This window comes from Ricinus communis, chromosome 10, assembly GCF_019578655.1.
Source record: "Ricinus communis isolate WT05 ecotype wild-type chromosome 10, ASM1957865v1, whole genome shotgun sequence".
Classification (NCBI taxonomy): Eukaryota; Viridiplantae; Streptophyta; class Magnoliopsida; order Malpighiales; family Euphorbiaceae; genus Ricinus; species Ricinus communis.
The window spans coordinates 23,695,477-23,721,682 of NC_063265.1; the positions used below are offsets into that span (position 1 = coordinate 23,695,477).

Sequence of the window (26,206 nt, forward strand, 5' to 3'; positions counted from 1 at the left end):
GAAGAAGAAGAAGAGGTTCCAATTCCACCTCCTCAAGTTAGTATAAGTGGATGAGGCAAATAAAAGGAGCTTATGGTTGTGGAAGAAGAAGAAGAAGAAGAAGACAAAGAGCATTAATCTCATTTTTTTCCTTTCCTTTCCTTTTCTATTCTTTCCATTTTGTCTTTTCAAAATTATGTGATCTCATGCATTAGTATATCATGTTGATCATCTACAAGTAATCTAATCATATTGTTTCCCTAGTTTCACTTATTATTAATTATCTCTTTATGATCTTTTCTCTTCTTTTAGATTACTCTTTTTAATTTTACCAAATAAGGAGAGGTATAATTATCTAAGAAAATTAGCTAAAAGAGTGTAAAATTAAGGAGGAGAAAAGCAATGCCTATTTTGAGGGAGAGTAAACTCAAACTTATTTATTATATAATCAATTGCACTTATATATGACCAATTTTGTATCTTTACTCAATTTGGTTGTCAAAATCAAAAATCAGAAAATTGTTGACTTATAAGTCAATTGATCTCTATTTTGATATTGACAACCAAATTAGATATTGCTAACATTACAATTAAGTATCTATATGGCAGTGCATTAAAAGATTTCATATTGGCCAAAGATTCCTTGAAATTTTAAGAAAATCTTGCAATAAGATCCAAAGAGCGCGAGGGTGCTTTTAAAGCTCGGGGGCACTTTTCGCATGACCAGAATTATTCAAATCATTGAAAATTCCAGCTAACATCTTGCCAATAACAAAGCGACATCTGAAAATCAAAGAGTCAAAACATCAAAAAGCACAGGGGCACTCAAGCTTGGAGCTTAAGACTGAAAATAGCAGTTAATACCATGATGAGAAGTGTGAGGACGCTTCTGAGTGCGAACAAGACAAGCGCGAGGGCGCTTCCAATGGCACGATGGCAGTTTTCACAATTAATACCATGCCAGTAATCGTTGAGATATTAGTCACCAAGTCAGAGCCACGTGTCTGAAGCAGTTGGAGCCCTAACGTCTCTTTATAGAAAGCACGAAGGCGCTTGAAAAGCGCGGGGCCGCCTTTTATGACTTCAGGCAACCTTTTGCCTAGTCAGCAAATTTGCATTTCATGAGTCTTGAACTAATTGTAACATCTTTAAGGGTTAATTTTGTATATAAATACCCCTCTTAAAGACTCAAGAAAGTGAGTATGTGAATGTGTCTTGTCCAAACTCTTGCAAATTTATTTCTCAACTTTCTACACTTAATTTCCTTCTTTGTAAAATGTATTAAGTTAAACCTCATTGTTCAACTAAAACTAAAAAGGGTTGTTGTGTGAGCCTAAGTATTAAAAACAGAAGAAATCGATTGTTGAGTAACCATTAATACTCCAGGATTAAGGAACTTAATGAGGAATTAGTTTACTAAAGGAAGATGTTTAGTGTTAGCCTTAGAAAACACCAAGTTGTTAGGTGAACTTGTAAAACACAAAGATTGTAATCTTAAAGATTATAGTGGAATACTCAAGTGTGATCTTAAAGAATGGATATTGTGTGAGCTTAAGTATTAAAAACATAAAGAATCAGATATTCAATGACCATAATACTCAATGGTCAAGGGACTTAATGAGAGATTAGCTCACTAAGGGAGGAAGTTTAGTGATAGCCTTGGAAAACACCAAGTTATTGGGTGAACTTGTAAAACTCATAGGTAGTAATCTTAAAGATTATAATGGAATACTCAAGTGTGATCTTAAAGAATGGATGTAGAGAGGATTGTTTATGAACTACTATAAACCTTTGTGTTAATCTTTCTAACCCCAACTCTCTTCCAATTCTCTTTGCTATTTCTTTAATCCTTGTGTGTGATCTAAAATTATTCAATTCTGTAATTTGAGTTCACCAATTCAACCCCATTTCTTAGTTCTAAGGGACAACAAGAGATTGGCATGTCTGTGAGCAAACCTCCTTGCCAACGTTGGTTTTAATTATCCTATCGGCTTTCATGAGCTTCCGCAGCTAATGCATGGCTTGAGTGAGTTTGTGTATCAAGATAGTATAAGAGCTGTTTTTTCTTGCTTGTGCCTAGTGTAATTTTTTCTTAGCTTAATGTCATTCCATTTCATTTAAAAAAATAAACTACTCTTTTTATTGATATAATAAAAAACCTCTTTCAATAAGCAATTTAGCGTTTATTGTTAACAAAGCTCTTATGGCCTGTCATCCCATACATCATAGTTAGAGAGCTCGAGACCTCTTTATGACCTACTGCACCATCTAACCTCAATATTTAGGTTTTGAGGTGTTGAAGTTGGACTTGGATTCTTTAAAGTATTAAAGCATATTCCCCTCTAAATCTTTAACACTACGTGGTTCTTTAATTATGTAAAAATAAAATTAAGGAGGGTGTATTTAATTAAGACTTTTAAATATTTTTATAGACTTATTTAAATGAATTACTTTTAAAGAATTTTTAAATTTTTAATAATTTTTACAAAATTCATAATTTTAAGAATGACTTTCACATACTTTACTTAAAAATACTTTTATAGACATTAATAGACTTTTATTGATTTTCACAGATTTTATTTAATTATTTAAAAATAAATTTAATCATTTTACTTTTATTATTTTCTTCATCTTTTTCTTTTATTTCTTCTTATGTTTACTTTAAATACTATTCCACTTAATGTTATTTGCAACTTAATACATATATAACAGACTTCATTTCATTATTGTATTAAATTCATATCATTTTTAAATTTTCTATCTCACAACATGAATAATATTTATTTTTTGTCAAGAGAATAATTTTTTTAAAAAGAAATTATCATATTACAACTTTTCTCCAATTAAACCACCAAATTCATATTATATTCGTTATATTTTGTTTATTACTTAATTAATAAATACTTAAACTAATAACTTAATTAATAAATACTTAAACTAATAATAATCACATTTATTAATTATTTGATAAAGGAAGCATTACAAATTTAGTGTCTTAACTTTTTAATTTTTTATATTTCAGTATTTGAATTATTTTTTTTATTCAATCAAGTATCTGAACCTGTTAATCTATATATATTTTGGTGTCTATTATAGGTTTTATAGGTTGAAATAATAATTTAACTAATTTTACACATGAAATAACTTAAAAATTCTTATTCATCCTTACAAATTTTTCTTTTTTTTTCTTTTTTTTTTTTAATTTTTCTTATTTTTTTCTATTTTCTACAAAATCTTCTTTAAAAAAAATGTTGGATTAAATTATTTTAGTTTTTTTTTTTAAAAATTTACTCTTTATCTTTTTATTTCTAAAATCATGTTTTTAGAACGCTTGATATCTTTCTTTTTATATTTTATCTTCATTTTGAAGGTAACTGAATAAAAATAAAAAAATAAAAAAATAATTTAATTTTTTTTAATTTTTGTTTGAATGGATAAGAAAGATAAAATAATTTTATTTTTATTTTTTAAAATTTTTTGAGAAACAAATAATTTGAAAAAAAAAAGTGTTGAAAATGGATAAAAATTAAAAAAATAAAAGAAATATAATATCATTGTAAAGGAAGGTATTTAAGTCAATTTACTATTTTAAAATAAGTCAAATAGCACTTTAACCTATAAAACCAGTTAAAAACACCATATTGAATATTTTTAATAGGTTCAAATACTTAATTGAATAAAAAACATAGTTTATACACTAAAATTAAGAAAACAAAAAAATTAAAATACCAAAGTTGTAATTTTTTCTTTGATAAATACCTATATCGACAATCACGTTTGCCAACAGAAAAATTATCCAAATAATCTTTCTAATAAAATCTAAAGTCTATATATGGTGGATTTGTTTACTCAAAACAATTTACTAAATGCTTCATTTAAAATTTATATCTTTTATGAGAGCCTTTTAAAATTAAATTACATACTTTAATTAATATTTTTTTTTACAGGTGAGTACAAGAAAATATTATTAGTATATAATTTTTAGCTTCTGAATTTCATCTGATTTCTTATATTTTTGAGATAAAGAATATAGTGAAGAGAAATGAAAATGATAATGCAGGACAATTTGAAAAGAAGAAAACCGAGTTTTAAAGAAACTCGTTAGAAGTATAAAAAGTATATAAATGTTCGTGTCTATAAAAGTCAATGACTTTTGGAATACTAACTTACTTTTAAAGATTTTATAAAAGTTGTAATTGAATTCTCCTTAATTTCTATAGATTTTTTAAAACTCTTTAAAAGTTTATATTGAATAAACCATTGACTCGTACAAAATTTTTCAAAGTTATTATTGGATACATATGACTTTTAAACTCTATCATAATCTTTAAAAATTTTAATTGAATAAACCTTCCTAAAACTTCAATGACTCAAATATAAACCCTTTTACCTTTAAAACCAGCTCCTCTTCTTCTACATCATTATTCATTCCTACTTCTCCAGAAAGTATGGAAAATCCATCATTCAGTGTTGTAGCAATAGAGCCGATTACAGCATGTTCATAATTTAGATACCGGGTATCTAACAAGGAGAGTCTTGCTGTAACTGGAAGTCCTTGTCTCCCATGATAGGAGAGAACAAGTCTGATGGCTCCGCAAAATGTTACACTATAAAGGAGTCAATAATGGCTTTTAGAGTTTTCTCTGATGCTTGCCATTGTTTATCATTAGCACTGGCCACAAACAACACAACTGTGCTTCCCTTTGCTGTTGCCTTTGCGAGATTGTGAGTACCCGTAAGAGCATATGGTGTCTCGAGCACATATTTATAGTACTGCAAGCAACAAAGAACTGTGTTATGAGTCATAGCTATAAGAACTTTCAACAGACAACCATACAACATTCAACACAAAAACAACTAAAAGCTTCCTGGAATGAGAGCACTCAAGAAAAAGATATATAAATGTTTTAGTGTGCATTTGCCCTTTACCCGATCTACCAATTGGACACCATTTGAGTGTCAAGCCACCTACCAATTAAATCCTCAGGTATATATAGTGTCAAGCAAAAATGCTCTTCCTGAAAATGTATATTTGGTTTTAACTTCATGTCTGCATATGCAAGCAGGAATAAGGACATCAAAGTTCAAGCGTGCAACTGCTAAATAGTTGTTACTCGGTTATAAATATGCATCTCATGCCTAGGCTTCATAGTTCTCTGCTTTTAACTTCTTAGATGAACATGTGTTTATAAAACAGCACTGGTCTAATGTGGATTTATATCTATGGGTGCCAAACTTGGACGAAAAGACTTATAGGAAGTACATTTGCATTCAGAATCGAGGCAAAAAGTAGTCTGAAAAGTGCATTTTAAGCGGCCATGATTGTATTTGATTATCAGTATGGGAATCGTTTATATACTGCGAGAAGTCGAGTTCGAAACTTAATTAGTTGGAGCCAATTATCTAAAGAAAACATAAAACATATATTTTTCAATATTTACGAGTTAATAGCTCTTTTTGTTTTTTCTACCAAGCAAAAAAGGAACACATAAACCTCCAAACTATTAAGAGAGACATCAGTAAGAATACCAAGAAATAACAGGAATTGTACCGTCTGGTCTCCAAGCTTTTCAATCGATGTTTCTAAGAGCTCATCCGGATCATACGAGTTTCCAGTTACAAAAGGGCCAAGTGAAGCAATCAACTTTTCAGGGGTTCCAATCTCTTCAATCGTTGCATTAGGTTTATTGGTCAAGCGTATCAAAGGAGAAGCTACAACTTGGACTTTTCCCTGCTTCTCATCCTCAAATTTTACCTCAACCCAAGGCTCTGCACACTTGGGTTGGCAATAATTACCAGATAATATATTTGCTACACGCGCTTGCTTCCAGGTTGGTGGAAGGATGAACTGATAAGGCTGCACATTTCCTGCAAGAAACTAAATTTCAAATGTCATTAGAGTATAAATAAAATAAGGACATACCCAACAAAAAAGAAAAAGAAAAAGAAAGAAAGACCCTCTAGATTACCCTGAAAACTTCCCATCTGAAGATGTTAAGATATTAAAAGAGAACTAAAAGAAAAACCCTCTGATACTCAAGTGTCATAGTGATAAACTAGAGAATGTGATATTGACAGAGATGATAAACAAGAACCTGCGCGAAGAGCAGGGGTGTCTTTAGGAGAAGCTTTGAAGAGAACAAAGGAAGGATCAGATGGGGAAGACGGCAAGTAAGAGCCAACTTCGACCTCTTTAGCTTCTGAAATGGGAGCTTCTTTTATCAAAATGAGAGGAGATACTGCAATTCCTTTTAAAATTTGCCTCCTTAGAGTTGAGTTGGATCGATTTTTACACACTATAGCAGTAATTGTTGTCGGTGGCGATGTTTTGAGAGGATATTTTGGGGATGTGGACGTTGAGAAGAACGGAGACAGTGAAGCAGTTGCCATTTGATTTCGGAGTTTGAGAGAGAGAGAGAGGGTTTTTTGGGCTCCCGCTCTTAATTTCTTATCCGTTTTTGGATGAGACACCTGTAAAGACTGAACATGAAGTATGTATAGACTAGATCAGTCACCGCTTATGGGTTAAAATATTATTAAAATAATATTAAATAATTAATTTATATAAATATTAATAAAATATTAAAATATTAAATAACAGGATATTATAAATTATCAGTGTTTTATAGATTATTAAAAATTTCAGTGTTTGATCATCTATATTTTAATATTATTTTTTTTAAATATAATATTTAAAAAATTTAATAAAAATTTAAAAATTTAAAAAAAATTTAAAATTTAAACTTACATTATTAAAAGTAAAAGAGATAATAATATAAATAAATCGATAAAAATTTTAATTTAGATTATAAAAAAAATGCTATGTAAAAAAATCTTATTAAAATATGTAATAAATTTTTTAAAAAGTATATCAAATACATAGAAAATGATTTTAGAAAATAAAAAACAAAAATAAAAAAATGTCTCTTAAAATGCTTTATTTATATAAAGAGACTATTGATTTAAATTTAACTAACCTATCATACAAAAGTAAAAAAAATAATGATAAGTTTATCTGTTTATAAAAAAAAATTCATGAAAACATAAGAATAATAAAAAAATTGAGTTGAAAAAAATTACAGTAACTTATAAATAAAATTAAATTAAATTAAAATAAATGACAAAAGAAAAAAATTAATAAATAAAATATGAAAATCAAGAGTTTTTATTTTTCTTTAGAAATAAAATAATAAAATTTTTTTAAAAATAAAATCTATAAGATATATATATAAAATGCTATGTTTTCTCGTGAGTTTTTATGTGGCAAAACTTTATGAAGTCGTGTTATACTATTTTCCAATAAGAAGATGACATATGGCATATTTATAAAAATATTAACTTATAAATATTTATAAAAGGATTAATTTGATCTTAAATAATACTAATAATGAATATAATATTTTTAATTTATTCAAATATAAGATTATTATATTTTTAAAATAATTATAATAAATATAATAATTAATAAAGGTACTTTGTATTAATAATAAGTCATATTATCTTTCTAATAAAATATATGTTTATATTCATATATATTTATATATATATAAACAAAAAATTAATAAAATAGTAAAAGAATGGAAATTTACATTTGGATCATAAAAATAGTTACAGAAATTTGTGAAATATTGAAGAATTTATTAGTCTAATATAATAAATAAAAAATTTAATCAATAAAAAATTTAATCAATATATCACAATAATAACAATAAAAAAATAAATACAAAGTACTAACAATCTTATTTATTAAAAATAAGTATTATATAAATATATGAGAATTTATTAGTGCAATAAAATAGATAAAGAGTTAAAATAGATAAGTACAAATATTTTTTTATTAGATGTATATCCTAAAAGCCAATTGGACCTTTTGCTTTTTGGTTCATACATTATGATATTATCATATGTAATGAATAGCATTTTATTGATGGCAGTTATCTATTATTCATTTCTGTAGTAATATATTATTGAATGAGTCCAATAATATTTATTAAAGACTTCATTCTCAAGAGTTGAGAATATGAATGACGGATGATTTTTAAAATAAATATTATAAAATAGTTTTTTTTTGTAAGATTAAAGATTGGACATCTTTAATCCGAAAGACCAACATAATACGTTAAACCCTATGATTAGTATGAGATACTAATATATATAGGATGGTGAGTCTGATGCCATTTAGTATGAGTTATTAAGTTAATCATTATGGGGTCACTTATGAGACGAGTGGACTGAACATGACTTGAAGAAATAATTAATCACATTGATGATTTAATAAATCACTGATTCATTATTAAGTTATTATGGTGTAACTAATCCTCAGACCTCAGGTGACAAAGTTGTCTCATAAATATGTAATTGGAATTTGCTTATGCTATCCGTTCATATCTAGAATGGGTACTTGTAGATAGTGGCTCCAGTTGCGTATGCATGGAGGCAGATGTTCATCAACAAAGAATCTATTACCTTGAATAAACAAGGAGAATATCTTATGCGATTCGATAACATCTTGACTAAGAAATTCTAAGCTGAGATAATTATGATTAATTGAAAAAGAGTTTTTGTTTTAATCATATTTAGATGTATCTTAGATTTGCTTATAGAATCAAGTTAGTGGATTTGACTATTTCATGATCCTCACTTGATCTGGATATTGTTCAATGGAAGGATTTAATTACACGATAATCATAAATAAGGGTTCATGGATAGTCAATGCATTTATTATTAATTGGGTAATTATAATATATTGCTAGACGTAACTTATAATTTATGGGAACAATTGAGGGATAATTATTTAATTGTTCCCTTAGTTGATTAAAGTGTTTTAATTAATATTAAAGAATTTAATTTAAAATTTTCATTGCCAATTAATAATGAGCCTAGAAAGCCACACACGTTAAGATCAACTCAAGCACGACGATGCACTTGACTAGTACCTCAAGTAGGAACACTAGCATCTTCTAAAGTTAAAGTCCAAAAATGTCTAACTAATGATAATATATAATATATAAGTGTTATATATTGAAGGAGCTTGACACATGTCATCATAAAAGAGTTTGTAATGACATGTATTTGTATAGCAACTTGACACGTGTCATCACAAAAAGGTTCTATGATGATACATGTCATGAAAGTAGCTTGACATGTGTCATCATAAAAGGATTTATGATGACATGTATAGAGAAAGCATCTCGACACGTATCATCACAAAATGGTTTTATGATGACATGTATTAAGAAAGCAGCTTGACACGTGTCATCACCAAAAGATTTTTATGATGACATGTGTTAAGAAAGTAGCTTGACACGTGTCATCACTGAAAGGGTTTTATAATGACATGTGCTAAGAAAGCAACTTGACATGTGTCATCACAAAAGAGTTTTATGATCATCACAAAAAGTTTTGAAATGACGTGTTTGTATAACTATATTAAGGATTATGAATCCTTAACACTATATAACAGAGTTTCTTATTCCTATTATCATAAGACGAATAAAGATAATTAACATACTTACTATCATTACAAGGTTATCATAGTAAGAAACTTGAGAGTGGAGAAGGAGTTCTTCATCTTCAAGGATTGAATAGCTTTGCTTGAGGTTGATTATGTGAGATAATCTAGAGAATTTGCAATTACGAATCTTTATTTGATTCTCTAACAAAAACATCATCAACAATCAAGAATCGAATTTTGCTCTTCAAAAGTTATAGTCTTTTTCTTTGTGTTCTTCACGTTCATAAAAGAAAAGTTATTTCCTTTCTCAACTTAAATCCTCAATTACAACTTGTAACCTTAATTTCCATGAGATGTGAAATGTTTAGAGCTTCCGCTGTGCCACTGGATGTGTTTTACCAACATTCTCATATTTATTTATTTTAGCATATAAAAATAGAAAATTTTCATAAAAATATATTATGATTTTTATAAAATACTAATATATATTTATTCTAAATATAAAATAAATAAAAAATCATGCAATGACATGAGCAAAGCACTAGTAGTTATATATGAAAGAAAAAGAACAATAAATAAAGGAAGTTAAAAAATTTAAATACAAAATCAATGAAAGTAAGAAAGCTAAAAAGTATAGGTAAAATAAAGTCTTTTAAATACCTCATTTTAAAAGAAAAAATGAGAACTTAAGAGAAAAAGAAATAATTTATAAGAATAATTTATATAAATCAAGAAAAATGTTTAAAAAAAAACCATATAAGAAAAAAGCATGTCCAAAATCTTACTTATATATATATATATATATAAGAAGATAAATTTATTGATAGTTACAAACTTTGAACACAAACTTTGAACAAATATACAAGTTTTGAAATAAAGCTTTAAAATGAAAGCTTTAAACGAGGAGGATAAGAATATAAGAGGAAGGTGTTTCTTCTCACTATCACTCTCACACTATACTCTCTTTCTCACTATATTTCTTCTTTGGTGAAAATACGAAGAAATATAGTGAGAAAAGAGAGAGTATGTGAGAGTGATAGTGAGAAGAAACACCTTCCTCTTATATTCTTATCCTCCTCAGAAGTTATATTTCTAGTTTAAAGCTTTCATTTTAAAGCTTTTATTTCAAACTTGTATATTTGTTCAAAGTTTGTGTTCAAAGTTTGTAACTATCAATAAAATTTATCTTCTTATCTACCATTTTTAAGATTTAACAAGCGTATGCTTTGTGCTTGCCTCGTCTGAGGATCCTGCACACCAGAAACTTGTTGATCTATTTCTGTTTTTTCTCTATCTTGATCTTTCTCTATCTTTCTATCTTGTGGTATCAGAGCCTATTGGGTTCTGGGAAAGAAACATCATCTGCATAAAGAAGATTTTAAACTCATTTTAATCTGCATCATATCACTGATAAACAAGCACTGTTCATTTATGCACAGTAGTAAGTCCCGTCAAGTGTAAGGGCAGTAAAATTGGTGGCTTGGTTCATGTTTGTTTAGAAAGTTATTTTGGTTTATTTTAAAATGAATGTAGAACCATTTTTCTGTAGATCTTCTTCTTTCTCAAACTCTTCTACCTCTAAATCTTCAAGGTACAAAGGTTTAGTAAATAGTGAAGAAATCACTATTGAAGATTTTACAAAGCATATTGATGATTGGGAAATACCCAAAGTTCAAAAGAAATAAATTTATGAGTATTCAAAGTTTCCTCTCTTCAAAACTGATTTTACTATCAAAACTGAAGAAAGAGATATTCAGATTTCAAAGCCTTTTGAAGAAATTTATCTTTTAAATCCAAAGACCCTCCAAAAGCATAAAGAAAAAGATTATAAGTATATCCATATAGGCCTTGTCCAGGTAGGAATAAAGCCCCTTACCAGAGAAGGTTTAGAAACTTCCATCTTAGCAGTCCTTAGAGATGCTAGGTTTACAAATTTTTATGATTCTTTATTAGGTACTGTCGAGTCGAGCCTCAATAAAGGACCAATTTCTTTCAATTATTTTCCAAACATCACAATTTCATTAAATGATAAAAATATTTTAAAGAGCATTGTTCTTCAAATAAAGACACATAACTACAAAATGCTTGAAGGATCTATTTTGATAGCATTGATTTTCAAAATACATTACAAAGCCATGATTTATGCTTTTGGTTCAAAACACAAGCTCCATTTACCAAAAGGAGAAACCTTATTCCTACAAACAGATCTCTCCAAATCCAACGCAATAATTCCAAAAACCATTCAATGGAAAGACATCACTCTTCCAGAAGAATGGATCCTTGAAGGTGCAACCCAACCTGAATCACCAAAGCAAACAGAACCAAATACAAATCTCAAAAATATAACCCAGTTTCCAGATGGAAAAGTAAAGCTCACGTTCAACAGGAAATCAACCTCTTCTAGATTTTCTGATGATGATTCTTTAACATCGACCATAGATATTGGAAGGGTATCAAAAATTCCTTTTGTTATTTATGCTTCTTACAAAGAACCAACTCCATCTCAAACACAACCCAGATTTTCAACATCTGATATACCAAGCTCAAACAATATACTACAGAATGTTGATTACCAAAGCAATATCCCCTGCACTGGTCGGTGGCAATGAACTAGAAAGAAAGAAGATGAGATATGATTGTCTGCCCCTACCTCCCTTCATCCATACTGCAATACACGAAAATCTAGTAAGGTAGAGATCAACATGATTTCAAAAGATTTTCAAATTGATAAAAGCTTTTACATGAAGATTTCTATTCAAAGAAAAATCATTCTAAAAAACTTTGGTTTTATAAGAATTTTTACAAGAAAAAGACAGGGTAAGAAAAATACTATCAATTTTGCATTCAAAACAAAGTCCAAATCAAATTCTTTGATTGGTTTCAAATTTATTGCAAAGAAAATAGTATTCTTTATCCTTTCAAAGAAAAGCTTATTAGTCCTGTGTAAGAAACAAGGCTCCGAGTAGTAGAAGAAGCTGAAAACCAAACCATCCAGTCAACATCCTCCCTTAGGAAGATAACTATTCCTTATGGAGAGAATGAAATAGAGGCTACATCTTACAAATTGATAGGAGAGATCTAGAAGAAGAATGTCAAGAATATTGTTCACAGTGAATAATTTCTAGAATACCTATCTTAACACAATAGGAAGGATTTTGGATAGAAAGCCGGATCCAAAAACCTCCTATAGTCTTCACCCTCTCCAATCCAACACCAACATCCAAAAGGCAGCCAATCTAAAAAAACTCAAAAATCCAATCTTCAAACCCTACCAAATCTCAAAGCCTAGCTAGATCAATTTCAAGTTTGCTACGAGTTTACAGAGTTCAGTCAGAAGCCATCGCAAATTAGCAACTTTTGAGTCTTTCAAAATCTAGTGCCAAATACCTCCAAAGGGCGGAATATCGTTAATGCCATAGATCAAGCCCATTCGCGATGAATCAAATGATTCAGAGCTTGAAAGTGTCATTGACAAACCCTCCAACCATCAATGATTGGGATGGCAAGCTCAGATTGACTGGCATACTCCTAGAATACCGCCCCGGATCTAGGAATAGAAAATAGGAATAATATCCTAACCCAATCTAAATTCAATGCCTCCTCCGTCTATGAATGGAATATAGATGGAATGTCGAATACAATATCCTGGTCTTGGATGGATGACCGGCCACCATGCTTACAAAACAGTGGTACGACGATAGAGCCATTGTTGAACTCGCTATATGTGGATTTTCGGCCGATTCGCATTTAAAAAGGATGATGGATTACCATCTCACTCAAGCACAACAACTCCAAATCCTAGGTGCCATCCAAACCACAATAGAAGGGACCCATCTTAGATGAACTAGGAAATCCAATTGAGGATGCTGTGTTTCAACCTTAATCCTAACGATTTTTCTCCACTTCATAAGAGACCCTCTTCTCTCGAAGATATAAGTGCGAGCTCCTTAGCAATCTGTAACTGTAGAAAAGCTTAGTAATTTCCAAGCCTACAAAGACACCTTCCCGACCGGAGAGTCATGCTAGGGAAGATTCAAGCCAACCTTCCGAAAGAGAAATTCTAGCCTGGCTGCTACCTAAGATACTAGGCGAAGAGTTAGGAATACCATAAGAGAAGCCCATAACGCCGAACTATCCCTTATGATTTCTACACTTATGGTGAATTAGTGAGCCTTACCCGGAAAGAAGGATTGAAGATATGCCATGACCTTAAACTTGAAAACTTGGCAACTCAAACTCAATGGGAAATGAAAAAGACTAGGCAAGAACTAGGTAGTTTTTTAACCACTTAGTATAATCCCTAGTAGCCTCCCGCACCGAAGGAAAATGCAAAGAAGATTTTCCCAAATCTTTTAAGAAAAATATTTTTTCAAAAGTAGAAGGACTCCCAAAAACAAAGAGAATTTCTACAAAAAGCCATCCTCTTCAAAATTTCTAAAACAAAATTCCAAAAAAGATTTTAGCAAAATTACTTGCTATAAATGTGGCAAAAAGTGCCATACTTCAAAATATTGCAAGTTTTCCAAAAAACTCCATGAGCTCCAAATAGAAGATGAAGTTTTAAGCAAAATTTCACTCCTGGTTCCTTTGAATCAGAATTTTCGAATAGTGAGGAAGAGTTTCAAATTGATGAAATCAAAACCTTATCCGATTATTCTGAATCAGATTCTGAAGGTATTTTAAAGAATATTAATATGCTCACTAGGCAACAAGAAGCTCTTCTTGAAGCCGTCAAGCATATTAGTGACCCCCAAATCCAAAAATAAGTTTTGAAAGAAATCCTAAAAACTGAAACCCTTATCCCCTCTTCTAGTAAGAACACTTATGATCTTACTATGATCTTGGATAAAGGGAAAAAGCTAAAAACCCTTCTTTCTACCGTCCAAGAACTTCAGAAAGAGATCAAAGCCATCAAAACAGAGCTCAAAGATTTGAAAGAAAAACAACAAAATGATTTTGTTTTACTCCAAAGCCTGATTCTCAAACAGAATAGTGATTCTGATTCTGAAGAAGAAAATGATTTTTAAAATCTTGAGGTTTCTGAAAGTGTTTCAGAAAACTTCATAAACGTTTTAACAGAAATTACCTCAAGAAAATATTTGATTCAAATAAAGCTCATTTTCCCTGGTGATTTCCAAATAGAAACCATCGCTTTATTTGATACAGGAGCATACCTCAACTATATCAATTATGAGCTGGTTCTTAAAAGGTATCATCAAGAAACTAAAGAGAGGCTTACTTCAGCCAATAGTTCAAAGATTAGGATTGCGAAAAAAACTGAAGCTGCAATTCTAAATAATAATATTGCTTTAAAAAATATTTTTATTCTTACAAAAAATCTTCAGCAAACAGTTATTTTGGAAACTCCTTTTATCAATTTAATTACTCATTTCAAAGTAACTACTGGTGGTATTATTTTTAAAGCTAAGGATTCAAAGATTATTTTTTCTTTTATAGAAAAATCCAAAAAGAGAAATCTCAATCTTATTAAAGCCCACTCAATTTATAATTTTGAGATAAATGCTTTGATCAAAGGAAAACACACCCAGCTTTTCCATTTGAAACAAGATATGGGTTTGAAAAGGATCCAAAATCAAATGCAAAATGATTTTGTCCAAAGAAAAATCTCTGATTTGCAAAAGAAGATTGAAAATGAAGTTTGTTCTGATCTTCCTAATGCTTTTTGGAGATGAAAACAACATATGGTAGACTTACCATATGAAAAAGATTTTTCTGATAAACAAATCCCTACCAAAGCAAGACCCATCCAAATGAATGAAACCCTAGAAAGCCATTATAGAATAGAAATAAAAGATTTAGAGCAAAAAGGTTTGATTACCAAATCTAGATCCCCCTGGTCATGTGTAGCTTTCTATGTCAACAAGAATAGTGAGATAGAAAGAGCAACACCTAGGTTGGTGATTAATTACAAACCTTTGAATAAAGCCCTAAAGTGGATCAGATACCCAATTCCAAACAAAAAAGATCTTCTTCAAAAGCTTCATTCTGCTTTTATTTTTTCAAAGTTTGATATAAAATCAGGATTTTGGCAAATCCAGATTCATCCAAAAGATGTACAAAAAACTGCTTTAGCAGGTTCCATTTGGCCGATCACGAATGGAATGTAATGCCCTTCGGATTAAAAAATGCTCCTTCTGAATTTCAAAAAATCATGAATGACATTTTCAATCCTTATTCAAAGTTTTGCATTGTCTACATTGATGATGTATTGATATTTTCAAATTCTCTAGAGCAACATTTCGAACACTTGGAGACATTTTTCTATGTTGTTAAGAAAAATGGTTTAGTGGTTTCAAAATCCAAGATATCTTTATTTCAAACAAAAATTAGATTTCTTGGACACTATATCTCCCGGGGAACTATCACCCCAATTGAAAGGTCTCTAGCATTTACTTCAAAGTTTCCAGACAAAATTTTGGAAAAAATATAATTACAAAGATTCCTTGGTAGTTTAAATTATGTAATGGATTTTTATCCAAATTTGAACTGTCTTGCAAAGCCCCTTCATGATAGGTTAAAGAAAAACCCCCTGTATGGACCAATGAGCATACAAAGATTGTCCAAAGCATAAAAAAGCAAGTTTCCGAAATACTATGTTTACACCTAGCTGATCCATCTGCATTCAAAATTGTTAAAACTGATGCATCAAATCTAGGATATGGTGGAATTCTTAAGCAAGTCCAAAACAACAAAGAATGTATTGTCCAGTTTACTTCTGCACACTGGAATGATACACACAAAAATTATTCGACTATCAAAAAAGAAATTCTTTCGATAGTTTTGTGCATTTCAAAATTTTAAAGCGATCTTTTAAACCAAAAATTTCTTTTAAGGATTGATTGTAAATCTGCTAAAGAAGTTTTACAAAAAGATGTTCAAAACATAGCTTCAAAATAAATTTTTGCCAGATGGCAAGCCATTCTTTTTGTTTTTGACTTTAAAATCGAATACATAAGAGGAGATTCGAATTCAATTCCAGACTTTCTAACCAGAGAGTTTCTTCAAAAACAGGAGTGAAAATGCCAAGAAAATCAAAAGCAAAAGAAGAAAATCGTACAAAGAAGTTCAAAGCCCTGTCCCAAAGTCCAAAGAAGGAAATTTTGCCTTCTTCTTCAAAGCTCATCGAACACGGACCGAAATCATCCAGGAAGAAATTGACTAAAGCAAGGCCGATCCGGCCCAACAACAGTTGCAAATTCAGGAATGGTTTGCACAGCAAGATCCTAAATTCCTAAAAAGGGTCGAAGAATATTCAAAGCAGTTGATACAACTTCAACCCGAAGCATCTCCAAAGTCATCCTCCTCTTCCAACAAGGGTAAAGGTATACTTTCTATCCCTTTTTCAAAACCTGATATAGAAATTTTCCCTCAAAACCTATCTCAGAGCTCTAAAAGTATTTCAAAGCCTAACTCTCAAGAAATAATTTTGTCACAAACAAAACTTTTTAAATCCAACGAATATATAGAAAAGCAAAATTATCAAAACATTTTGACTATTGAGGAAGGATTCTGTACAGAAAGTCCCTCAAAACTCATTTCAAAGATTTTCCCTCCAGGATGGTATTTCAAGCCCTGGAATATTTCAAAGCCTCAATCCTACTACCAGTCTATCCTTGAGGTAACTGGTTCTGTAAAGTTTAAACACTTCAAAAAACACAAAGACCATAAAGACCCTGCATATTCCACATGCACCATACAAAGAATCCTCCACCCTACAGATTGGGGAATGGATTTACACTCTTCAAGATCTTTCCCAACTTCCCTCCAAAGAACCTACCCATCAAGCCTAAATATTTCCTTCAACTATTGGGATTACCAACAAGCTTGGTTTAATACCTTTCTTCTTCAAAACGAAGGACAAAGCCATTCTTGGCTTTTCTACTTCGATACAAGCTCAATCCAAACTTCAAAAATCCCCTATTGGTTTAAACAATGGTGGAATTTTTATGGCAATGTTCCTGAGACCATAATTCCAGAAGTTCTACCTCTGTTTAACCTTTTTAAAGCCCACTACAAACTAAATAAAATAGAAAGATGTTTTCCCCCGTTACTTCTATTTTGTTCAAACTTTTTTCTCCCCTGGGTATGTGTTTGGTATTTCCATTTCAATCAAGCAGCAGATGGAGAAATCATCCTTACCCGAAGGTTCAAAGTCAAATGGTGGGATAAATTTAACCACCAAGAAAAATTATCACTAAAGTTGGTACAAAATTTCCTTTCAAAAAATAGTTTTTTGCCACCTCCGAAAGAACAAACCACTTTCTTGGCACAAAAGTCCTTCATAATTCCAAAGCTAGCAGCGGCTCAGACAGAAGAGGATTTCTTACAGTTGATCAAACAATTGTCGGAAATTGCCTCTTCCAAAGGAAAATCAAAAGCCTCATCTTCCTCTTCCAGCACCAGCTCGACAGCAATAGACCTAGATGGTGACTCAAACGAAGATGACTATTTTGGGATTTTCAAGCCCATTAAATGACACCTATGTAAAGCCCTTGGGTTGAAAGCCAGAAATGACAGCCCAAAATATTTTTGTAATGGGCCAAAAGCCTAATAAAAAAAAGAGACAAAAGAGTCATATAAAGAAAAAAGAAAGAAGACAAAAGACTCTTTAAAAAAGCAAAAAATTCTTTTTCAAAGTATGGCCGACAACTTTCATAAAAGGAGTAAAGCATCTTACTCCATTATCACAAGACTACAAGAACAAGTGGAGCCCTCTTTATTCCACTAAGAAGAGTATCCAAAGCCCAAGAGAAAGAGTATCCAAAGCTTCAAGACCCTACCCCACATAAATAAAGGAGGTTTCCCTTGAAAGCAAATGAAAAACGAAGAACCTCTTGTATTCTTCAAGTCACACAAAGAAGAAATAGTAGGAAAAAGAGAGAGTATAGGTAGTGAGGAAGGTGATGATAGAAAGAAACACCTTCCTCTTATATTCTTATCCTCCTCTTGTAAGTTATATTTCATTTTAAAGCTTTCATTTTATTTCAAAGCTTGTATATTTGTTCAAAGTTTGTGTTCAAAGTTTGTATCTATCAATAAAATTTATCTTCTTATCTACCATTTTTAAGATTTAACAGCGTGAATGTCTGTTTGCCGAGATCACGCCACGAACTTGTTGACACCATGTCATTTTTTTTCTCTATCTTGTGGTGTGTATATATATATAGGACAATTCCCCCGTCCTATCCTTAATTTATGTCAGGAAATCAAAGTAGATTAGCTTTCAACTTTTCCAGCAATTAGGCCAAGAACTTCCTATTATATAGCTAAATAAATATCAATAAAATATATAATAAATGTTATTTTGTTTTAAAATATAATAATAATTTAACTAAAATTTAAATTTAAAATATATTATCTATTTCACCCCTCAACAGTGTTATTTTTAAGCTATACTATATAAGTAGAGAATTATATCTACTATAAATATTAAAAGGATAAATAAAATTGATTATGAAAAAAATTTTGGTATGATCTTTTATAGAAAAATTGGTTTTATCATCACCACCTATTAAATCACCTAAGTTTACATACTATTTTATCTTTTGAATTTATCAATCAATACATTTTTCATAATATCAATTTTATACTATTTTGTCTTTTGAATTTATCAATCAATACAATTTTCATAATATCAATTTTACAGGTTGTGATTTGTGACCTTTTATCTATTTTGATTGTAATACTTTTTTTCTTTTTTATACTTTTTTCTATTAATTTTTCATTAAAAAAGTTCATGAGGTAATTTAAATGAACTAATATCTATAGTTTGTTTTTAATTAATAAATTTATTTTTCTAAAAAAAATCATGGTTAATTAATCTTAAAATCCTCATGTTTCAAACACTAAAAAAATTTATATATACCCAAGTTTCGATCTGTTCGATAAAACATTATTTAAAAAAAAAATTATAGATTCTAAATATGTATTATTACTTAAATAAAATAAATACAATACAAAAATTACCAAAAGTAGCGTTTGAACATGAATACAAAAATAATTGAGTCCAAAAAACTTACTAAGATAAAACTTTTTTTTATACCATTAATATAATAAATCACATAAATTATAATTTATAATTAGTGTATAAATCTAATAATAAGATGAGACTAATTTAAAAGTAGATATTAAAATTTAAATTTAGTGATTTTTATAAAATAAATTAAATAATGTGTTAAACAATCTAAATAATAAGTGGACCATAAAACTCAAATCTCACTCTGTATAAAAAAAAAGTATATTTATCTCAAATCCTAAGACTAAAATAAATCTAACATTTAGATTCAAGTTAATAAAAATTGCAAGTGATGTAAATACCATGGCATGTCAAGATAAAATCTAAGGCACTAAAGTGCCTCTCGATTAGGATTAGCAAGGGCACAAATGTGCCTCCCATCTAAGACTAGTCAAGGTACCAAAGTACCTCCCTTTTAGGCTAGTCTCTTGGTTCTTCATTTCATATGCTAATAAGATAAAAATAAAATTAATGTACAAAAGAACATAGGGTAAAAATTAGGCTAAGATAGTATTATTAGGATAGGCAAAGGCTCATATGCTCTTGTGGAGACTAGGCTTCACCGCCTAGGCAGATAGGGGTGCTTCCGTAAACCTTGCCTATCCATACCTAACTTTCCGAACCTAGAATTCCTGATTTTAGGGAGGGAGAAACGTAGGTTCTCCACAAGGGGTACAAAATTGTCATCCTCACTCCTGAAACTGTCCCATTCTTATTGGATGGCAACTCCTTTTTCGATTGGTCTTAAGGGCATTCGTGATCTCTTAGGACCCTCAACCGAACGGCTCATTTCAAAATAGGCTTGTACGAAGAGTGGGCGTCGGACCAGCAGTGATTTGAGTCGCTCATAGTGGCGAATCTACTAGGGACTCGAGAAGTTGATTACAAGGAGTGGATAAGCTTTTGCCTTTGCTAACATTATTGACCTAGCCTTGCATTGAATTTGCATTTGAATTAAGGAAGGCTTTATATTCCTAGTGGCTTCGATGTAAGGGATATCCATATTTCACTTGAACATTAGACAATTTACTTTAATGATGATCACCACTCTTGGCTTGTAGTAAGGAGGTCATAAACTTATCGTGTTGAGTAGTGTCAACACAATGCCTGCTAAACTGAAAAAAGATAAGTTTTTTTGAAGTATAAAAAGGGTACTCCTCTCCAAGGGGAACTTAATCTTATTATCCTATCGAAAGCTCATATAGTGAGATCTAGCTCTTTCCTATAGGATTGGCCACATCATATGCTTACATCATAGCCGAAATATTGATGGAAGACCTTGAGATTAGCCCGAATTCCTACCCATTCAATTGAGAATATCTAGTTTTGACCTTCAATGGGTAAATCTAAGGAGACTTATCAAAAAGCGGGTGAACATACGACTAATCCCTAAATTTTCCATCAACATCTCAAATCTCCTGATGTGTAAACGTAAAGTCTTTTTAAATAGCCGACCCTTTCCCCGTTAATCAACATAAGGCTTAGCTGGCTCCTTGTTGAGTATCAAGGAATCAATCGTCTAACTTTCAAACAGTCATGCTTGCATGCCAGAAGAAAGAGAGTGGACGTTAAAGCCCCCATTGGCAATCATGTTGGAACCTAAAAACCTAGGGGAGAATGAGACCAAGCCATGGACAATGAAGAAAGGCGAGTGTTGTATGAAAACTTGAAAATTCTCTACTACGTGATCCACATGCTAATTTGCGATTACTATAAATACTCCTAATCTCTCTTATTTTCAACTTGACATGCATCACATGAACATGCATACACGCATTTACATTCGCATGCATAACATTCATACATATAACCCTTTTTGCTTACAACCATTTATCTTCTTGATGCCAATATATGCCCATGGATTTTAAGACATGGATGGCGTTCACTAGCCTTAAGGACGGGGTCGGCATCCTCGAGTCGCAAGTCAGGGCCCTATTCTGGACCAATGGGCACATATCGAACGAGCTCGACGAGATCACTAGCACTCTAGAGAAGGAACATAAGGAGGCTGCAACTGCCACGACTAAGGCCTTTAAAAGAAATCCAAAAGGAAGAGGCAGAAAACCTAACAAGGGGATAGTTTGAACCTAAGTCCAAGCCCAGCATTGCGAGCAAGAAAAAGAGAAGTATGCATAGCCATTGGTGTCATACACCAACCTTCTTTCCGAGCTCTGAGGCAATTAGTGCTCTCTCAAAGTCTGAAGTACCATCCTCAAATGTCACGCATGCTCTTCTTTACTTCTGGAATAAACCAAGATATCATCAATAAATATGATGAAAAAAAGCAATCTATAAACGGCTTAAACAACTTGAATCATCATATCCATAAAGGCTGTCAGAGCATTAGTGAGCCCAAATGAATTTCTAAGAACTCTTAGTGCCTATAACGCGTCCTAAATATCGTCTTTTGTATGTCCTTCTCACGAATTCTCAACTGGTGATATTCTAGTTGTAAATTAATCTTAGAGGAAACATAATGTACCCTAAAGTTGATCATACAAATCATCTATGCAGGGAAGCAGACACTTGTTGCTAATAGTCTCTTTATTCAGCTGCATACACTCAATACAAAGGTGTAACGAACCATCATTCTTCTTCACAAACAACACTTGAGCACCGCAAAGAGATTTAGTAGGTCTGATGAGACCTTTATCCAAAAGGCCCAACAACTGCTCCTTAAGCTCCTTTAACTTTGTTAGTGCCATCTTGTAAGGTGGTAGGGGAAATGGAGTTGTGTTAAGTACAGTATTGATGCAGAATTTAATCTTCCGATCGGGTGATAATACTGAAAACACTTTTAGAAAGACATCAAGATACCACAAACAACATGAACATTCTCCTTTATAGTCTTCTCTATTGATGTGCCCCTTACACGTACTAGGTATCCTTGTTATCCACATCATAGCATGTCTAGTTATGATAGCTGATACGATATCCATATGGGTGTTGAAATCCTGTTATCTTAAAACATAACTCCACTTTGGCTGGAATCTTGAAAGTCTCCTCCTTTTTTTTTTACAATCCAAAGTGGAACATTTTGAACAACCAATCTATTTTTATAACAACTAAGCCTGTCATCCAGAGAGGCTCAAGCAAACACAATTTACTTTGAAAGAATTATTTATTTATTTATTTATAATCATTATTAATAATAATTATTATTATCTTGAAACACTTTTATAAAATCATAACAATCTCTAGTCATTTTCTTTTTATAAAATTCTACAATATTGTGCACCAGGGTGATGATAACCGTCATGACCATAGGGTTGCGATGCATGATTCTAAGGCAAAATGCGCTAACACAAAATCTATGATATATGATACACGTCCTGAAAATGAGTTATGATGCATACAATATACTAGACTCGGCATTTGATGTGCATCTCTAATAGTGAAATGCCATAATGAGTTTCTTTATGGGATTAGGCATAATATTGTATTTTAAACACTTTCATTTTATTCATAAAAATAAGTAATGTCCGCTTAAGCTTCTTTGAATTTCAAGCACTCGAAAGAGAAACACCTGAAAGTAAGATAAATGATGTGGTGAATGTCTTTCACTCTATATATATATTAAATGAATACTCATTACAGGTATATATATATATATATTGATGTTGACACACATTAATCCTATTCTAAAGCCTATGATTAAGCTAAATCTATACAAATAAGGAAAGAAATAATAGAAAATCAATCTCTAATATGAACTATGTATTCTGTGGCTATTTTACAGTTCAACTTCCTTTAACACTCCCCCTCAAGTTGGAGTGTATGTTAGTGACACCCAACTTGTTGAGTAAAACTTCAAACTACTCAGTGCTCAAAGGCTTGGTAAGTAAATCACATCCGCGCGAATATGAGTAGTTTGAATCATTCCATTTTGAATCTTTTCACACACTAAATGACAGTCTATTTCTATATGTTTAGTACGCTCATGATAAACTGGATTTGCGGCTATATGTATGGCTGCTTGATTATCGCAGTATAAATTTACTGGCTGCGTATGACTTACTGCTAAGTCTTTTAAGATGTTTTTCAACCATGTGATCTCACAGCATGTAGTAGCCATAGAACGATATTCTGCTTCAGCACTTGAACGAGATACCGTTGTCTATTTCTTTGTCTTCTAAGAAATTAGTGCTTGACCAAGCAAGATGCAAAAACCTGTAATTGACCTTCTTGTATCCTTGCAACGAGCCCAATCAGCGTCACAAAATGCTCTTAATTGAAGAGAACCTGTAGATGGTAATAAAATACCTTATCCAGGAGTATGTTTGATATATCTAAGGACTTTGTGTGCTGCTTCTAAGTGTGGTTGTCTAGGTTTGTCCATAAACTGACTCAACACATGAACAATATAAGTGAGGTCTGGTCTAGTTATGGTGAGATATACTAACCTCCCTACTAATCTTCTGTAAGCTGATGCATCATTTAAAGGTTCTCCATCTAATTGCGTGAGTGACAAATTTTGATCTACCGGAAAATGAGAAGGTTTAGCACCTAAGAACCTGACATCTTCTAAAATTTCCAAAGCATATTTTTGTTGTGATAAACTGATTCCTTGTCTTGATCTTGCGACCTCTATGCCGAGGAAATATTTAAGCTTTCCCAAGTCTTTAAGTTTGAATTGCTTAGATAAGAAAAGTTTAGTTTCTTCTATATCTTACAAATTATGTCCGGCCAATATCACATCATCAACATACACAAGTAATGCCAAAAAAGTACATTGCTGTTGTCGGATGAACAAAGAATAATCAGAATGGGACTGGTGGAATCACGCAGCTTTGAGTGTATTGGATAACTTTATAAACCACTGTTGAGAGGCTTGTTTCAATTCGTATAGTGATTTATGAAGTTTACAAATACGAGTCTCCCCCTTTCATCCAAAACCAGGAGGCAAAGACATGTATACTTCTTTATCAAGCTCACCATTCAGAAATGCGTTATTAACATCTAATTGATGTGAATGCCAACCACGTAATGCTGCCACACTAAGTAAGACACGAACTGTAACTAATTTAGCCACAGGTGCGAGAGTTTCCCTGTAATCAATGCCCTCAATTTGACTGTAACCCTTAGCCACCAATCGTGCTTTGTATCTCTCCACCGTCCCATCAGCCTTTAATTTGATTTTGTATACCCATTTGCAGCCGATTGGTTGCTTATGAGATGGTAGTGTTACTAAACTCCAAGTCCCATTATTTTGCAAAGCAGAAATTTCTTGTTGCATGGCTTTACACCATTTTGGATCTTTGATAGCCTGTGAATAACTAGCAGGTTTTTTGTGGAGAGATAGTTTAGTGGCATATGTTTTATAAGCTTGGGAAAGTTTGTTATAAGATAAAGATTGGGATAGTGGATGAACAATACCTGAATGTTGAACCAAGCTTATGGATGAAGTTGGTTTAGTCCTTGAAGGGAGGGCCATCTTGATATGGAAGTCATGTAGATATCGTGGAGCTTTAATGGCGCGACTTCCATGCCGGGGTGGTGTAACAACTGGTATATTTGTTAATGGTGGTGACATGTTTGGTGACGGGATATTGGGAGGACCAGGCTCATTGATGGTTATGTCAATGTTTGGTGGTTCATTGGTGTTGGTATGAGATGAGTACTCAGGTAAAGGGTCGAAATCAAGGTTGGAATATTGATTTGGAAACAAGAGTTCTGAATCTTTTTGTGGTTTAGTGAAATCTTTAGAATTCTGGAAAGGAAAGATATTTTCAAAGAAAATGATATCTCTTGAGACTAATACCTTTTTTTGAGTAATATCAAAAACACGATACCCCTTTTTCCTATAAGGATATCTAAGAAAGATGCAACGTGATGCTCGAGGATCAAATTTTGAATGGTTTTGGGCATGTGTGGAAACAAAAAAGAATAACCAAATACTAAATGTGAGTAGTTTGGAACTTTGTTAAACGAACTTTGCGACTATGGGTTTTGCCTTGGGAGGAGAGGTTAGTGCGCGCGATTTAGCAGATAGGTCAAATAAAATGCATCCCAAAATGATAAGGAAGACCAACTTGAATAAGGAGGGCACGTGCCATATTTAACAAGTGTTTGTTTTGCTTGACACCATTCTCAACACAACCGTGGTGAATGCTTTATGCATAGAAAGTTTCAAGTCTAAATTCTGGGCCATTGTCACTACGAATGATCTTTACTTTGGAATTGAATTAATTTTCAGCCATGTTGACAAAATTGACCAAAAGATTTCCAGCATCTGATTTATGTTTCATAAGGTAAATCCATGTGCATCTAGTATAGTCATCAACGATAGTAAGAAAATATTTTGCACCTAAAATTGAAGCAACTTTGTAACCACCCCAAATGTCAACATGTATCAAATCAAAACGAGATTCAGTAGTGATGGAACTTGAAGAAAAAAGAAGTCTTGTTTGTTTTGCTAGAGGGCAAATCAAACACTTGTCTGTATTACAAGTTTTATTTCGGAAACATGAAGAATTAAATAATGGAGTGACTTTAGAAGATGGATGCCCCAGACGTTGGTGCCAAAAAGACGAATTTGAGGCTTTGGTGTGATTACACATTCCTTTATTGGCTTGATCGAGATAGTAAAGGCCCTCTCGTTCAATTCCCGTCCCAATCATCTTCCCCGAGCGTAGGTCTTGGACAAAGTAAATATTGTTGAAGAAAATGGCTATATTAGATGAATTGCGGGTCAGCTTGCTAATTGATATTAAATTCAGATGGAAAAATGGAATACA

General features: G+C 31.7%; 1 protein-coding gene across 2 annotated transcripts; it reads right to left on the minus strand.

Moving 5' to 3' along the window:
- Positions 1 to 4,244: 4,244 nt before the first annotated feature.
- LOC8277876 (psbP domain-containing protein 6, chloroplastic) lies at positions 4,245 to 6,460 on the minus strand. Of its 2 annotated transcripts, XM_002526153.4 has the most exons (4): positions 6,075 to 6,460; positions 5,531 to 5,847; positions 4,569 to 4,752; positions 4,245 to 4,374 (listed from the first exon to the last, which is right to left on the minus strand). In XM_002526153.4, exons 1-3 carry the CDS (start codon positions 6,367 to 6,369, stop codon positions 4,582 to 4,584), a joined length of 783 nt encoding a protein of 260 aa, XP_002526199.1. In that variant the 5' UTR covers positions 6,370 to 6,460; the 3' UTR covers positions 4,245 to 4,374; positions 4,569 to 4,581. The 2 variants fall into 2 exon arrangements, with proteins under 2 accessions (XP_002526199.1, XP_015579074.1); XM_015723588.3 differs by lacking the exon at positions 4,245 to 4,374 and having other exon boundaries at positions 4,609 to 4,752; positions 5,509 to 5,847.
- Between the last annotated feature and the right edge of the window lie 19,746 nt (positions 6,461 to 26,206).